At 45.4% G+C, this 15,069-nt stretch overlaps 2 protein-coding genes across 3 annotated transcripts; both read right to left on the bottom strand.

Annotated features, from left to right (window-relative positions):
* Positions 1-137: 137 nt before the first annotated feature.
* Positions 138-1,926, bottom strand: fdx1b (ferredoxin 1b). 2 transcript variants are annotated; one of them, XR_009932814.1, is made up of 4 exons: positions 1,620-1,926; positions 1,247-1,374; positions 596-811; positions 138-326 (listed from the first exon to the last, which is right to left on the bottom strand). XR_009932814.1 is itself a non-coding variant. In XM_062485743.1 (4 exons), the coding sequence occupies exons 1-4, from the start codon at positions 1,781-1,783 to the stop codon at positions 221-223; spliced, it is 528 nt and encodes a 175-aa protein (XP_062341727.1). In that variant the 5' UTR covers positions 1,784-1,913; the 3' UTR covers positions 138-220. The 2 variants fall into 2 exon arrangements, 1 of the variants encoding a protein (XP_062341727.1); XM_062485743.1 differs by having other exon boundaries at positions 682-811; positions 1,620-1,913.
* A 910-nt stretch (positions 1,927-2,836) lies between these two features.
* Positions 2,837-14,684, bottom strand: msna (moesin a). Its single transcript, XM_062485728.1, has 14 exons — positions 14,376-14,684; positions 8,981-9,064; positions 8,597-8,692; positions 8,332-8,454; positions 7,920-8,071; positions 7,559-7,642; positions 6,931-7,077; positions 6,620-6,716; positions 6,348-6,511; positions 5,560-5,690; positions 5,171-5,331; positions 4,794-4,886; positions 4,125-4,355; positions 2,837-4,039 (listed from the first exon to the last, which is right to left on the bottom strand). Exons 1-14 carry the CDS (start codon positions 14,385-14,387, stop codon positions 3,875-3,877), a joined length of 1,740 nt encoding a protein of 579 aa, XP_062341712.1. The 5' UTR covers positions 14,388-14,684; the 3' UTR covers positions 2,837-3,874.
* Between the last annotated feature and the right edge of the window lie 385 nt (positions 14,685-15,069).

Here is a 15,069-nt window from a genome sequence, read left to right as displayed (position 1 = left end):
ACAGCTGTGTTTTTAACATTTCCTGTATGATGAGAAGATCTCAACTGACCGCTTAACTTCTAACTTGCCACACTTGACAGCTTTGACGTCTGTGCAGTAAAATCGCTTCTATCGTCAATATAAAACGAGTCATCTGGCACAGTGACAAGAACCGTTTATTAAAATGAGACCAAGAAAAAATAAGTAAAAAAAACAACAAAAGAAAACAGTTCACGGTGCTTCACGAGCTGTCCTTGGATCCCAGAGCGTTCCTCATCTCTCGAGGCACATACACCGTCATCCCGTCCATCCACCGCTGAACCGTCACCTGACACCCGAGACGAGACCTGCCAATCACAGGCACGTGCGTGAAACTCACGCTCGTAGATCTACAACATACCATCAGAGAATAAACCGTTTCCTCATTGACTGTTTGTGGAAGTTCAAGCAATAACACACAAACAAAAACTTTCCTGTTTTTGTAGGGGATGATTCATGGACAATAACAAAGCACCAGTCATAGAAAGATCGATTTTGTGCTTTTCTAAAAAAACAAACATATTTTTTGTTTTTCACAACTCAGCCACAATGTGTGCACACCATGACAACAATTAACCTAGTCATGAGTGTTAAGAATTCTGAAGCACGTACTCAGCATGAGGAAAACTGTATGAAAAAATGTCAAACTGTCAGGAAACATACGTCTTGGTGAGACCATAGGCTAAATCTAACATGTCCATCTCCTCATCCACCATCGGCTCCATCTTCTCGTGAATCTTCTTTTCAAAAACGAGGTGGCAGGTGGAGCACGCGAGCGTGCCCTCACACGCGCCTACGATCACAAGATCACATGATCTCATTCAGAAGATTCTGCTTCGGAAAAACACCAATTTGCCACATCTACAGGTACTGTCCTCCTAATGCATTTTCCATTTGTTTCTTTATAAGCAGGCTCATTACAAGATACTTTCATGTAACAGTGGTCATCTAAACACAGACAATAAACCCCAGATCTGCAGCAAAATATAATATTAGTGCACAGCGGTACAATCTAGTATGAAATTGTGGATATATTATCCACTCCGTTCCTTCCTGTGTCACCCCCCACCCACACAGACACACATAGGCTACATGCATCCATATATATGGAAATTCCACTAGACAACACTATTGCTTCTGCACTGTAACACATCCATGCATCTTCTATCAGGCCACACCTGTTTATCTAAAAGGGCATAAAAGGTAGAACATGCTTGAGTTTACCTACCAAACCCACTAATATCCACGTTTTTGTTGACAACGACATCCAACAGAGATTGCCCTTCGTTTACCGCTGTGGTTGTTTTGATACCATCTTGGTTAACAAAGTGAATCGTGACTTTGTCTACTGGCAAACTGTAAAAACATTTAACATTTAGTCATTTTGCAGACGCTCTTATCCAGAGCTAGAGATAAGGACATCTATTTTCAAGGGAAATGAAAATGTCAGCATTAAGTTTAAAAGACCCGGCTAGTCCACATAAATCACCTCAAATATTTCGTATTTTATCACCAAAGTGTTTTAATGCTATTGTTTTTAAATAGAAATACTGCTGCAAATTCCTACAGGGCGTTGCATCTCATACAGTTCATCCACCAACCTGTTGACTTTAGAATCAGAGTAGGAAACTGATTGAGAGTGGAGGATTCTGGCCTGACTGTTCCAGCCGCAGGCACGGATGCAGCCGCCCTGAATCCCAGAGATCCACGGCAAACCAGGCATTCTTCTGAGGAGGACCGAGCGAAGGTGGAAGCACTTTGCCATGGCGACGAGCAGTGTGTCTGAGGACTGCTCCTGATAACTGGCCTTCTGCTGCAGACGGGTGTCCTTGGGTTACCTAGCCTCCACACCGGGTCAAGGCACCACAGTCAACCCCAGCAGATGGCTGGGAAATGTTCACCTACAAACACATCATTTGACCATTACGGATGATTGGGCCAACTCTAGTGTCAACACCTGTGCGCTGTTGTGTGTCACCGAGATAGAAATAAATGGTCACCTTGTTACACAAGTGAGGAACAATCTGGGAAGAGATTGATTGGTGTGTAAGGAAGGGTGAGCGAGGGCGGAATGGGAGGATGGACGGAGGGAGAGGCAGGGGTGGGTAGAGAGGGAGAGGCAGGAGTGGGTAGAGAGGGAGGGAGAGGCAGGGGTGGGTAGAGAGGGAGAGGCAGGGGTGGGTAGAGAGGGAGAGAGAGGCAGGGGTGATGTCAGCTATCAAAAATATTTAGAAAAAAAACTCACTTTGTTAGCCAAACAGTTTTTTCATTGGTGCTCTGGTTGCTATGCAACAGTCTGTCCTTCAAGACCAAGGCCAGAGGAGGTTTATGTGTCACAAGATCCACTCAACTAGGGGGGTTTTCACGGACCCTAATAAAGCTTGTATAGAACTTAAATGTTCTGTCAATAAAAATGTGCCGCCTCTGTGTAATTACAGTGTTTTGTGCTGTCGGTTGAAATGAGAAAGGATTCAAAGGACTCTATTTACAAAGTAAAATGTCATTGAAAGAGAGAACAGCCTGCATGAATAAAGGTTAATGAAAGATAATTAGATTTGCCTCCATTGGTATGGCTGTATGTGGTTGTCAATATAAATATAGGGCAATCAAGACATATTCAGAAAAATTAGTTGTGGATTGTGCTGAATTGTGCTGCGGAAAATAACTGTATTGGACCCTCTAGTGTCCCTGAAAGGTATTGCGGCCGTGTGGTATTAAATTGTCAAGGATATTTCGAGTGCCAATACATTCACGGAATATAACTTCTTAAAATAGTACAGTGACGTAAAAAAAACACAAAAGTGTAAGAAAAGACAACTGAAGTTTCCTCTATTTTATTGACAGATGAAGACTTCAAGCAGCAAAGACCTTCTGAAAAACTCTGCAAAGGAAAAGGCGACTCCTGACCACATTTATCTTATTTCAGTTTTGGCTGCTGACTTAACAGTCATTCATAATTTAAAATAGAAAGATAAAACACTATCTTTTACACATGATCACAACTTGAAAAATCCAAATTACAAAACAGCCCTTAGAGGCAGGCCTTTTAATCATAGTGCTTCAAATGCCACATACTGTGTTGTAAAAAGTTTAGCAAAAGATTTGTATAAAAAAAGAATTCCTAATTATTTGAGCTACTACTGTGCATGGCTATACGCTATAGCAGATACACCTTCATCTCTAACCAGTCAGTGTGTGTGTTTCTGAAACATGGGATTCCAGAGCTCGTTTCATGTGGTCTTACATAGTAAAATCATGTGTGATAATAATACTGCAAAGGTTTTCCAAAAAGATCTCCTTCTGTTGAGAAGACTGCCACCATTAAAAGCTTAAAATCAGAATAGCTTAAAAAATCAATCTAAATACAGTTTGATGGTTTCTTTGCCCAAAAAGATTACAGTAAATGATCCAACCAAAAACAATGCTCTTCAACAATGATACCTAAATTGACAACATAGTACAATTTGCCTGTCTTTTCAGTTATTTAAAGAAATTATGATGATGAGTGTGGAATTAATAAAAAATTGCACCATTACCACCTATCAAACACCCTCTCTCAACTGCGGTCCCAAATTCTAAAGCTTTAAAAGAGTATGATCCAATCTGTGTTCTCAAAACCGTTCTTGTATTGCTAAAACATCTCCCTTAAGAACAGGTGCATCCGCCAAATTCCCGCCTATGGTGACAATACTTGATTTGTGTATCAATATTACTGTACAATGTGCTGTATTGTTCTTTTTCCTCACATAATATTTACTTCTACGTCTTGTGTAGGTGTAAGGCACTGTAGCTCGTGAAAGGCAGGTCTACAGTCTAAGATGATGGGACCCAGTCCAGGGCTGTAGCCGTGAACAGGTTACATACACTCAAACTCATCGATGCGCTGCTTGGTGTTGCCCGAGCGGATCTGCCGCAGAGTCTTGTACTTGTCTCTCCCCGCCCGCACGTTGTCGGCGTGGATGAGGTCGTTCTGGGTCTTCTTGGTCTCGTCCCGAGCGTTAGCCAGCTCTGAGCTCAGCGCCTGCAGGCAGAGACGCAACATCAGCGCTGCCGTCGTCACACAGCGCAGCACCCCTGACCCCGCCCAGAGAGGGAAGGACACTCACCTGCAGATGTTTCTGCACGCGCTCGTTCTTGTCGGCCTCGGTCATGCGCTCCTCCTCGCTGCGGTCCTTGTAGGTGCCGGCGGAGGCAAAGTCGGCGCTGGCCTCGGCGCTGCTCTCGTCGTTCTCGTCGTGCTCGTCCTCCGCCTGCACGGCCTCCTGAACGTGGGACGCCATCACCCTGCTCTTCAGCTCCTCCTTGGTCTTCTCCAGGTCTTCCTGCACCATGGTGGCCTGGGAGACAACACGCCGTGAAGAGGTTAGAGAGGACGAGGAGTGACCAGAGGCACCCTTACACCATCTGCCTCCACACACATGCCGAAGGTGGAACAGTGAGCCGAATCGTACTCAGGCCTATAAATAGTACAGCTGCCGAAAGGTTTGTTCTCTCGTTCGAAACAACACAATCACAGGACATTTGGGAGCTGTTGACGCTGGACTTTAATTCTTTCGAGTACTGAAGGAGGGAGAATGTGGTGGTGGGGGATGGTGTTCTGTAGCGGCCAGCCCAGCAGGGGCTCCCTGGCAGGAACAACAGAACCAGAAGAGAGAGTGGCACTTACAGCCCCCCCAGAGGGTGGCAGAGCTGGAGGGAGGGATTTGCACATCAAATATGTGCTAATGTGTTTGTGTCAGAGGGCACAGCAGCAGCAGAACAGCAGGAAAACGCACCTTCTGTTGCCACTGCGTAGCCTCATCCTCCTTTCTCTGCTTGGCGTCCTCCAGCAGGGAGATCTTGGAGGTGAGCTCAGCCAGCTCTGTTGCCTGAGGGGAACAAACTGGAGTCAGGGTCACTTCCTCCACGCCAGGGTGACAACCAGGGAGAAGAACAAAAACATAGAGAGATAGGGCCCAGATAACACTGACCACCTCTCGAATCAGATTAATTTGAATTCTGTTTTGTTAGAGGTTGTGACAGAGTTAGTGGAGCTGTAGAAGTGCGAATATGAATGCATGGTTGTGGGGAGGGGGTGAGGGAGTGAGGGTGAGGGGGTGAGGGTGAGAGAGTGAGGGTGAGGGGGTGAGGGTGAGGGGGTGAGACGACCCACCAGATGCTCCTGGTTCTTCATCTGGTTCTCAGACTGTTGCAGCAGGGCGCTCTTGGCCTCCTCCGCCGTTCGGCGCTCCTTCTCCAGGCGCTCGGCCTCCTCCTGAGCCCGCTTCCTCTCCAGGTCCAGCTCCAGAGCCCTGCGAGTCTGCTCCTCCAGCTCTGCTCACACACGACACACACACGACACACACACGACACACACACGAGCACACACACACACGACACACACAAGCACGCAGACACCATTTTTGTAAGGTCTCCAATCACTCCGCAATGAATGGGTACACAGTACTGTGCATTAAGCGATCACTGGCAATTATTTTTCAAAATTACAAGCTTATTCTGATTAGTTTCTACTGCTTATACGGCTAGTCTTAGTTATAATACCTTGTTGGGCTTTTTTAGTTTGCTCTTCAATTTGTTTTAATCTCTCCATCAACTCCTCCTTTTCCTTCTCAATCTTTTCCTTTTCCTTCTCGGCCGCCTCTCTCTTCTTCTTCTCGTTCTCCAGCAGAGCCCTGATGGAGAACAGGGAACCGTGAGGGAGGAACCACACACCACTTCCTGACATTGTCAGCCTGTCTTTAGCACACAATACAGAGCCTGGAGCAGAGCACTCTGACTCCTCTACTCCCCAGTCCTGACAGAGCAGAAACACTTCATAGCTCTTTTCGCCAGGAGGAGAACTAGTGTTTGTTAATCGCAGATTGTGGAGCTGTGAGAGCAGTTAGCTGTGATGACACACTGAGACATTCCTGGGAGAGCCCAAAGATGTCGGTGAAGTCACGATCTTGCTGGAAATGGTGTGGATTATGTTGTTTCTTGGTGTTTCTGTCATGGTGAGGATCATGGTGTTTCTGTCATGGTGAGGATCATGGTGTTTCTGCATGTTTCTGTCATGCTCTGAATCATGGTGTTTCTGTCATGCTGTGGATAATGGTGTTTCTGGATGTTTCTGTCATGCTGTGGATCATGGTGTTTCTAGATGTTTCTGGGTGTTTCTGTCATGCTGTGGATCATGGTGTTTCTAGATGTTTCTGGGTGTTTCTGTCATGCTGTGGATCATGGTGTTTCTGGGTGTTTCTGTCATGCTGTGGATCATGGTGTTTCTGTCATGCTGTGGATCATGGTGTTTCTGGGTGTTTCTGTCATGCTGTGGATCATGGTGTTTCTACCTCTCCATCTTCTTGTGGTTCTTCTCCTCTCGTGCCTGGGCTTTCATCTGCTGCACCTCGATGGTGTCGGGTTTGCGGCGGCGCATGTACAGCTCATGGTTGCCCATGCACAGAGCCAGGATTCTCTTGTTAATGCGCAGTCTTGGAGCGTAGAACACAAAATCCTGAGAGAAAACACACAAATTACACACATCTCATTGCCAAGCCTTCGTGAAAAGCGATCGCACGTAAAATAATGATTCTGCAGAGGAAGTGCATTGAAGGCCACATACTGGTGCTTTCTTGTCGATGGGTTTAATGACGAACTTCTTGTCGTTAAAGGAAATATTTCTGATTTCGCTCCAAGGGAATCCGATTTTAGGGGTCATTCTGAAAAAGACAAAGACAACAACAGGAAACAACATCAGCTTGACTGCCAAGAAAATCAGAACCTGCATGAAACAGCACATCCACTTTTATATTTCGACCTTTTGATTATTTTCACCGTTTATTGAGTGGGCAGCTTTTAGCTCCCTGCTGAAATTCATCGGCCTTGTGGTGAACAGACCCCACATGGTGAACAGAACCCACATGAGTCACTCACTTGTCGTTCTGTTCGTAGATGTTCAGGCCCAGAGCGTCCACTCCCAGCCACAACTCAGAGCCCTTCTTGTTCTTGATGCTGAAGTAGTTGACCCCGTACATCTCCAGGTCCTGGGCGATCTTCAGGTACTCCATCATGGAGTCCTCTCTGGGAACAGAGAAGGAGGCCGCTGGGAATCAGCTCACCTCTCAAGCACGTGCTCTCTGTGGACTCTCTCTCTGTTCTGGAGGATGTCCTTGGCTCCACAAGTGATGTTGTGTGTAACGTTTGTCTCTTTCAGAAGGGTCTAAAGGTGTGTGTGTGCGTGTGTGTTTACCTATGTGTGTGTATGTGTGTGTTTACCTGTGTGTGTGTGTGTGTGTGTGTGTGTTTACCTGTGTGTGTGTGTGTGTGTATGTGTGTGTTTACCTGTGTGTGTGTGTGTGTGTGTGTGTGTTTACCTGTGTGTGTGTGTGTGTGTGTGTTTACCTGTGTGTGTGTGTATGTGTGTGTTTACCTGTGTGTGTGTGTGTGTGTGTATGTGTGTGTTTACCTGTGTGTGTGTGTGTGTGTGTATGTGTGTGTTTACCTGTGTGTGTGTGTATGTGTGTGTTTACCTGTGTGTGTGTGTGTGTGTGTGTGTGTTTACCTGAGCATGCCCTTGTGCTCCTCGTGCCACACCTGGATGCGTTCCTCCCACTGCTCCTTGTTCAGCTTGTGCTGGTCTAGGACTCTGCACACACACACACAGGGTTTCTAACAGCTAGTCTTGACAACACGATTTTAACAGCACATAGCACCGCTAGAGAGACTTCTCAACACACTGTCGCAAAATCAATGAAACAATCATGAAAAACAACAGAAGAAAATGTGGAACGGGAAAAGTCATCGATCTCACACTGACACCCTCAAAACGGTTAAAACTCCTCCGATCCATCCTGACACCTCCGGTTCAAGCCGGTTCCAGCCAGGAGGGGGAGCAGGAGGAGGCTGGAGCCCTAGATCCTCACCTCTGGGGGAGCAGCTTGTCTCCAGACAGGTACCCGGGGTTGTGGGAGTCCGGGCTGTAGTCGGCGTACTTGGCCTGCACGGCGTAGGAGGCCAGGAGCACTGCGGTCTCCGGGGGGCAGTAGATGTCGTCATTCAGGATGCCCTCCTTCACCTGGCACAGCGGGGAGGGGGGGGGGGGGGGGGAGAGTCAGAGTCAGACACTGTGTGTGTGTGTGAGAGTGTGTGAGAGAGAGAGCGTGTGTATGTGAGAGTGTGTGACAGAGAGTGTGTATGTGAGAGTGTGTGTATGTGAGAGTGTGTGAGAGAGAGTGTGTGTGTGTGTGTGAGAGTGTGTGTGAGAGTGTGTGTATGTGTGTGTGAGTGTGTGAGAGAGTGTGTGTGAGAGTGTGTGAGAGTGTGTGTGTGTCTGACCTGCAGGAAGAACAGTCTCTGTGTAGCCTCCTGGATGAGCTCCTCTGAAACGTCCTCGGGGAAGAACTTGGCCCGGAACTTGAAGAGCAGCGGGCTCTCCTTCCTCACGTCCTGGGCCGTCACCTGGGGTCAGGGGTCAGAGGTTAGGACTGGGTACAGGGTCACGGGTCAGGACCCGGGTCATACTGCTCTGTCACACAGGGGGGCGCAGTCCTTCTACACACCTGGACGTTTTTACTCGACTCCAACAAAGCAGAGGTCTCACCTTCTTATTGAGCTTAAGCCACGTGGAAAAGCCCTTGGTGTCCTGGTACTGCAGCCCGAAGAACCACACCTCGCGCAGTCCAATGGTCTTCACCACCTGAGGAACACAACAACACAACTTGGGAATCAACATCGCTCAACTCTCCATGATAACGTTAACAATACAGGTCATATTGTATGTCCAGCAACGTGTGAGAATGGAGGAGATGGAATTCTCATCTCAGCATGGGGTAAAACATTTAGACCCTCTGGTCTCTGAATTTCTAAGATGTTTTATTGATCTGTCACTGCACAGCTCCACTGTGTCAGGAGGTACATAGAGCATTTAAAAAAGCCTGTGTGAAAAATGACATGTGTGTCTCCCAGCGAATCAGAGAGTCCGTACCTGGTCAAACAGCTGTTTCCCCGTGGTGTTGGGCTGGATGGCAAACTCCAGCTCAGCGTCCATCGTGGTGACTCTCACACTTATCTGTTTCAGGACAGAAACATGACAGTTAGTCTGACGTCTACACAATATAAGCAGTTTATCAGTAAACAAATTTTTTTTTTATTTATGTTCAGCAGTATCCTTCACATCATCATTACGGAGCCACAATCCCAAGCTGAGGATCTCACGGCAGGATTCAACATCACATCATCTTCCTAACGTTCTGTTTGATTAAATGTCTTTCAGAACTGTAACTGCCATTCCTGAGAGGCTGGGAGTGGGAAGATTGCTGTTCTCATTCAAAAGGTCATCGTGGTTTGAAAACTGAGAAGAAGACAGGCGCGGGTAGAGCCCAGAAATGTGTGACGGAGTGGAAAGTCAATTAGCACTTTTTCTTGAAGCGAGATAGAGGTTGTTAGTTGTGTTTGGGTGTTTCTGGGGGCTCGGACCATCCCTGCTCAGGAACGAGAGGAGGGGGAGAACAGGATCCCAGTCTGACAGGCGTGGAGGAGAGCAGTCTGCTGGGCTGTGCCTGGTACTGACAGTAGCTCAGGGGAGTTGCAGTACAGAAATGAATGATCAGCCTAAAGAGTTGACCAAACACAATGGCAGGAAACGCAGAGTTTCACATCGCACCAACTCCTGTCCTGGGAGGTTTTTAATAACTGATCGAAAAAGGAGTAATTCTGACTTGTCAGATAATAAAGGTTTCTCAAGATCCCCTCGAGTATTTCTTTTCAAAAGATTTACTTTCCTTCCATTCTTAGGTAGAAACTTAGTTTTTTTGTAGAAAAGAGTTTTGTTCATTTCTAGAATGTAACTGTAAAAATGGTAGCTTCTGCTGGTTAACAGTGGAGAGAAGCCCCTGAGCTGAGTTTTGCAGTTCTCTAAGTGAAATTCACAGGTTTTTATTTCGCGTTAGCTTCTGTGCTAAAGACACACGTTGTCACCCAGTGTTCTCTCTGCTGAGCTTCTCTACAGGAAGTAACCACATCCTCTGGTGACTGGGCCTAGCGAGGCAGGCAGAGCCTAGCCAGGCAGGCAGGGCCTAGCGAGGCAGGCAGAGGCAGGCAGGGCCTAGCCAGGCAGGCAGGGCCAAGCGAGGCAGGGCCTAGCCAGGCAGCCAGGGCCTAGCCAGGCAGGCAGGGCGTAGCGAGGCAGGCAGGGCCTAGCGAGGAAGGCAGGGCCTAGCGAGGCAGGCAGGGCCTAGCCGGGCAGGCAGGGCCTAGCCAGGCAGGCAGGGCATAGCGAGGCAGGCAGGGCCTAGTGAGGCAGGCAGGGCGTAGCGAGGTAGGCAGGGCCTAGCGAGGCGGGCTGCCCTGCAGAGAACATCCGGCCATGCCTCACCCCGGCACTCTCCGCCCCCTCTCCCGCTCTGCTGCCGGCTGCAAGCAGCACAGCTCTGCTTCTCTTACTGCACACACAGCAACACGGCAGCTGCATTACAATCCCATTAGTGACAGGTTCCACAGACTACAGTTCAAGAACGAGTTAAAGACAGATACATTTTTATGTCTGGGTTCAAAACACCTCCTCTGGTCGTCCACCGGTATTTGATCACATGCTATGAACTGGTTATGACCAGTGCCCTCTCAGAGATGACACAAACAACCAGAGGGTCTGTCTGGGGGGAAATAACTGAGCAGGGCCCACGCCCGCACCCAGCCACAAAGGCACGCATTATTTCCCAGCTGTGTGGCTGATCAGGGCTGCGTTCTTTCCCCTTTGTGTCAGCAGACCCCGTTTGCCGCTCAGGGCCCTCGTCACCCTGCCACTTCCTGTCATCGCCAGCGCCACGGGGGCCGAGAAGGGCCCAGCGAGGGCCGAGGGAGGCCCTGCAGGATGTTCCACCAACCGGGTGGAGTCAGCTCACTCCTGGCCTCGACACCCAGCCTGTAGGAGCTGGGCCAGCCCACAAGGGACAAGCACTTCCAGGCAGATCACTAACAGTTTCATCATTTTGTATTTGTAAGTGTTTAGTACTTCATCGTGTTCCAGTATATGACGGAGATCATGTTTGGACTAGCAGTACTACTGAGCTGAGGTACAAACAGCAGCTTTCTGTGAGTGTTAGGGAGTGGTTCCTGGACCTGTTTCATCATTTCCTCTATCCACAATGACGTGTTTTTACAGTTTACTGCTCACTAAACCTACCAGGCAGTGTACTGGCAGACTGAAAAACAGGGTAACAAACAAAACAAAACAGGGTTACTAGGTAATGCACAGGTTAAGGTTGTAACCAGACTGGTTGCATAACATTACAGATTAGACAAAGTTTCGATAGCCAAATCCATCAAGCCCTTGGCCATCAGTCCAGTGCAGTTAAGAAGCTGCTTTCCAGGATAAAAATAGTTCCTCACGCATGAAGAAGGAACTAAGAATGTGAATGTTCTGACTGGTATGGGTGGGTCTCGCTTCTACAGAACTCAGAACACTTCTCCCACACTATTATTAGCCCACACTGTGAACGCCCTCTCTAAAGGACCATGTGGATTTCAATATTTCCACTCTCCCTGTCAGGACAATCGTTAGTCTCCATTAGTAGACTCCACAAAGATGAACACTACAACACACTACATTACATTGATCTACGAATGAACTGGATTTATGGCAACTAAATAAAATCAATGAAACATTATTTATCAGGTTTCCATTTCTCTTCCTGTAAAGCTAGGCCTAAAGAGTCACATTTTCAGAAACATTTTCCATAGGGTTCTTATTTGTAAATGATTTACCGATACATTTATTCACGTGTGGACCAGCACTTAAACAAGATAATGAGACGTTCATAATTAGAAACTATCATCCGATGGATAGACTTGGGAAAAGGTGCAGCAAGCATCCGAGTTATGTATTCTGGAACTGACATTCCTTGTGAGAAATTCTGAGAACTATGTAAGACATGACTATCAACCAAGCTCTGATTTTGCTAAAATACAGAAGATTATATATTTTACAAGGGGAATAAACAGTTTGTGTCATATCAACCTGGATTAAGTTAATAAACTCACTATTAATCACTCTGCCATTGTCAAATCAAGCTTCATAATCTCACATTGCGCAAGCCACTAAAAAGAAAGTTTAAATACTTCCTGTCACTGTAATGTAGGCACAACCTTCATCATAAACACTTCTGACTTTTAGATATCCCATTCAAACCTGTGTTTCATACCAAACACTAATCAACTTCAAATTCCCTTAAAACCCACCAAAAAACAGCAGAACTTACTGTTTGGAGCCGAGCAGAATGAACCTTCCACAGACGAACCCCATTTACGGGCCACAACCCCCAAACGTTTGCATTATTCTTGCCTTCCACACGCTACCGCCTGTAGCTCAGTTTATTACAAATTGTTAATCTGAGCTGTGCTATGTGCACTTCTGAGGCCTCTAATCCCCTGCTTACATACCACTGGCCTTTCCACCTCGCCTGCCTTCATTTGGGGTTTATTAAGAACTTGACTTCTACTGAAAGGCTCTCGCTTACCTTCCTTTTCCCACATGTAAATCAATAATGACTAGTTCATATGGTAAGTTGTACTTCTACAACGCAATATATAAAAGCATTATAAATGAACTTTCATCCCTTCAGTCTACTCAGAATACTGCATGCTGAGGTAAATAAACAATGTGTAGAATATCGTTTTGGCACCAAAGTGAATTAAGGACCAGAGCAACTGCATCCACATCCAGATGTTTCTACATCTTAAGATTTCGTCCAAAAGATAGAAGTAAGATTTCTGATACGACCTTGTGGATATATTGTATGCTTGCACTGAGTTCACTAACCATCACCAACTGTGAAATATAATCATATATCATATTTTGAATATCATATTATATATAATCACAGTCTGGCTGTGTCACTGTCTGTATCTTTGTCATTCTGGCCCTATTAGGCAAAAATTACTCAATGGAATCAAGTTTGTTATGATAAAGTGACAAGTAGAAGTGCTTGCAATCTCTAGCGCAATAGCGATAGCTGAAAGCCATGCTGCAGTGATGCAGAGAGGAGAAGGGGGAGTCTGTGCTGCGAAGCACCAAATAAGGCTTTCAGAGGCTGCGTCAAGACACTGCAGGCCAGGAAACGGCCAAAAGGAACTGACGTAATCTCAGAAACCTTGAGTCACTAGATTACTGTTCCTTGGGAAGCTGAAACAATGCCAAAACTAGCTCATTTAAGGCCTAATATAATTTTGGGGGTTTGAGGGTACATAATAATGAAAGATGAAAAAGACAATTTTTTAGATCTAATTCAATATAATTAACTCTGTCGAAAGTGTTATGTTTATTTTCAATAAACATAAAATCTTCACCACATTCACTCTAAAAGCTATAATAATCATTGACAGACTAATTAACCAATTCATAAATCTGCTGGCATGTATACTGATATTGATTTATTATGTATATTTTGTGAATGGCAGAGGAAGCCAATTGACAATTTGAAGGCTTCATTCATTTAAATAATTCAAATATTTACACATTTTCAGTAAATCTAACAGTAGAGCAAAAGTATGGTCATGTAGACTGACAGGAACACCAACTTTTGAGTATCTCGAATTATACTGAATGAACAAATCACTAATTGACCTAACATTAATTGATATATCCTCCTTTACGTGTTTTCAAAACAGCTAAGGAGATCATCAGGCTTACAACTTCGGAGGAAACTACCCATCACTATGGCAGAAAGCGTCGCATCTTCCGGTTCAGCTCTCAGAACCTGGCCCAAGAACTATTTGTCGTTTCTAAATGAATAAAATATCTCAAATAAACATTTTGTTGATAAGAGAGGATTAAGTTCGAGGATTGCTTATGTTGGACACTAATAACCTGCCCTGTTCGCTTCTGAGAGTTCATTCGGAAGCCAATCACGTTTCAGCGGGGGAGGAGGGGGCATTGACACAAAATAACGGTTTGGGGGATTGCCTGGAATAGATAGCCCACAGTAAATAAAAAGCATCTAAAACCGTTTCAAAATCCGTGAGCAAGGATATAAAACATTAGGTATTACAATCGTAAAAAGTAAAATGTTCATGTTGCCGCATTGATGCGTGTATAAAAGTTTTCTCTGCCAACCGCAGTCTACGTGTCGTAGGTTAGGCTACATTTGAAAGTGGGCGAATTAAATAAAATTTCATTCAAATAGCCTATAGCTCAATAGATAATAGCTACTGTTTTAGTGTATAGAAAAATTTACGTATTAGTCGTCTACCAATTTGTATCGTTTAGCCTAGCCTATTGTAAGCTAGATAGCATTCGAGCTATATCTAGTCCTGATGAAGGGAAGGACTGTGAGAAAAAAATATGATAAAAAAAAAAACATCTCATAAAGAAAGATACTACTCACCGTTTTCGGCATTTTGTCTTCTGTCTATAGTCACAGATTATTGGAATTGGAAATTAATAGTCTTTCAACAATGCAGTCAGCAAAAACTTTTGTCCATTAGAGAAGGCGCGCAGCAACAAAAAAAAACGTCTGCGCACAATAAACTTGCTCAGATTTTTACTTTCAGTCTGCGGAATTCATGTACTTGCTTTTTCTTTGTTTCGCCTGAAACTGGTAGTTTAGCGCTTGATTTCCTGCTAACGGTAGCCTACTGTGACTGCAAAAACCACACCCAGGCCAATGAAGACTTTAGGGTAAACGCTGAGTTTTGAGCAGACTCCGCCTGTATTTGAGCCGCTGGCTTTGTCAAACGTTTAAACGTGAGTTGAGAATTCCTGTGGATAAACGGGGGTATCCCATAGTCCGCCGCTGACGCAATTTTCCAAATGATGGCTTGACTTAATGGGATGACCAACTTTCAAACAATAGGCTAAATCAGTGTGGTAAATCGTCTAAAAGAGCTAAGGTTTTCTGCCACAGTAGGGATGGGCTATTTAAATTATAAAGACTTGATTCAACAATACACAAAATAAGTAGTCGTAGGCCTAGCTTTTCAAACCATTTATTGTACATTTCTACGCTATAACAGTGCCATGGTAGTTCTTATTATAACAACATTTAAAACACCCACGATAATAAAGTATACATTCCTAGT

This window comes from Osmerus eperlanus, chromosome 19 (assembly GCF_963692335.1).
Source record: "Osmerus eperlanus chromosome 19, fOsmEpe2.1, whole genome shotgun sequence".
NCBI lineage: Eukaryota > Metazoa > Chordata > Actinopteri > Osmeriformes > Osmeridae > Osmerus > Osmerus eperlanus.
The sequence above is the reverse complement of the archived record's forward strand: the minus strand, read 5'-3'. Positions and strand labels throughout refer to the sequence as shown.

Excerpts from the sequence above, each read along its gene's own strand:
- msna (XM_062485728.1), bottom strand. Across the intron at positions 8,693-8,980 it reads GGAAACAGCTGTTTGACCAG|GTGGTGAAGACCATTGGACT; the intron begins GTACGGACTCTC and ends TGTGTTCCTCAG. Across the intron at positions 5,691-6,347 it reads AACCACAAGAAGATGGAGAG|GGCTCTGCTGGAGAACGAGA; the intron begins GTAGAAACACCA and ends GTTCTCCATCAG.
- fdx1b (XM_062485743.1), bottom strand. The coding sequence starts at position 1,783 with ATGGCAAAGTGCTTCCACCTTCGCTCGGTCCTCCTCAGAAGAATGCCT. Across the intron at positions 1,375-1,619 it reads TCTGATTCTAAAGTCAACAG|TTTGCCAGTAGACAAAGTCA; the intron begins GTTGGTGGATGA and ends ATGTTTTTACAG. Across the intron at positions 812-1,246 it reads CGTGGATATTAGTGGGTTTG|GCGCGTGTGAGGGCACGCTC; the intron begins GTAGGTAAACTC and ends TTGTGATCGTAG.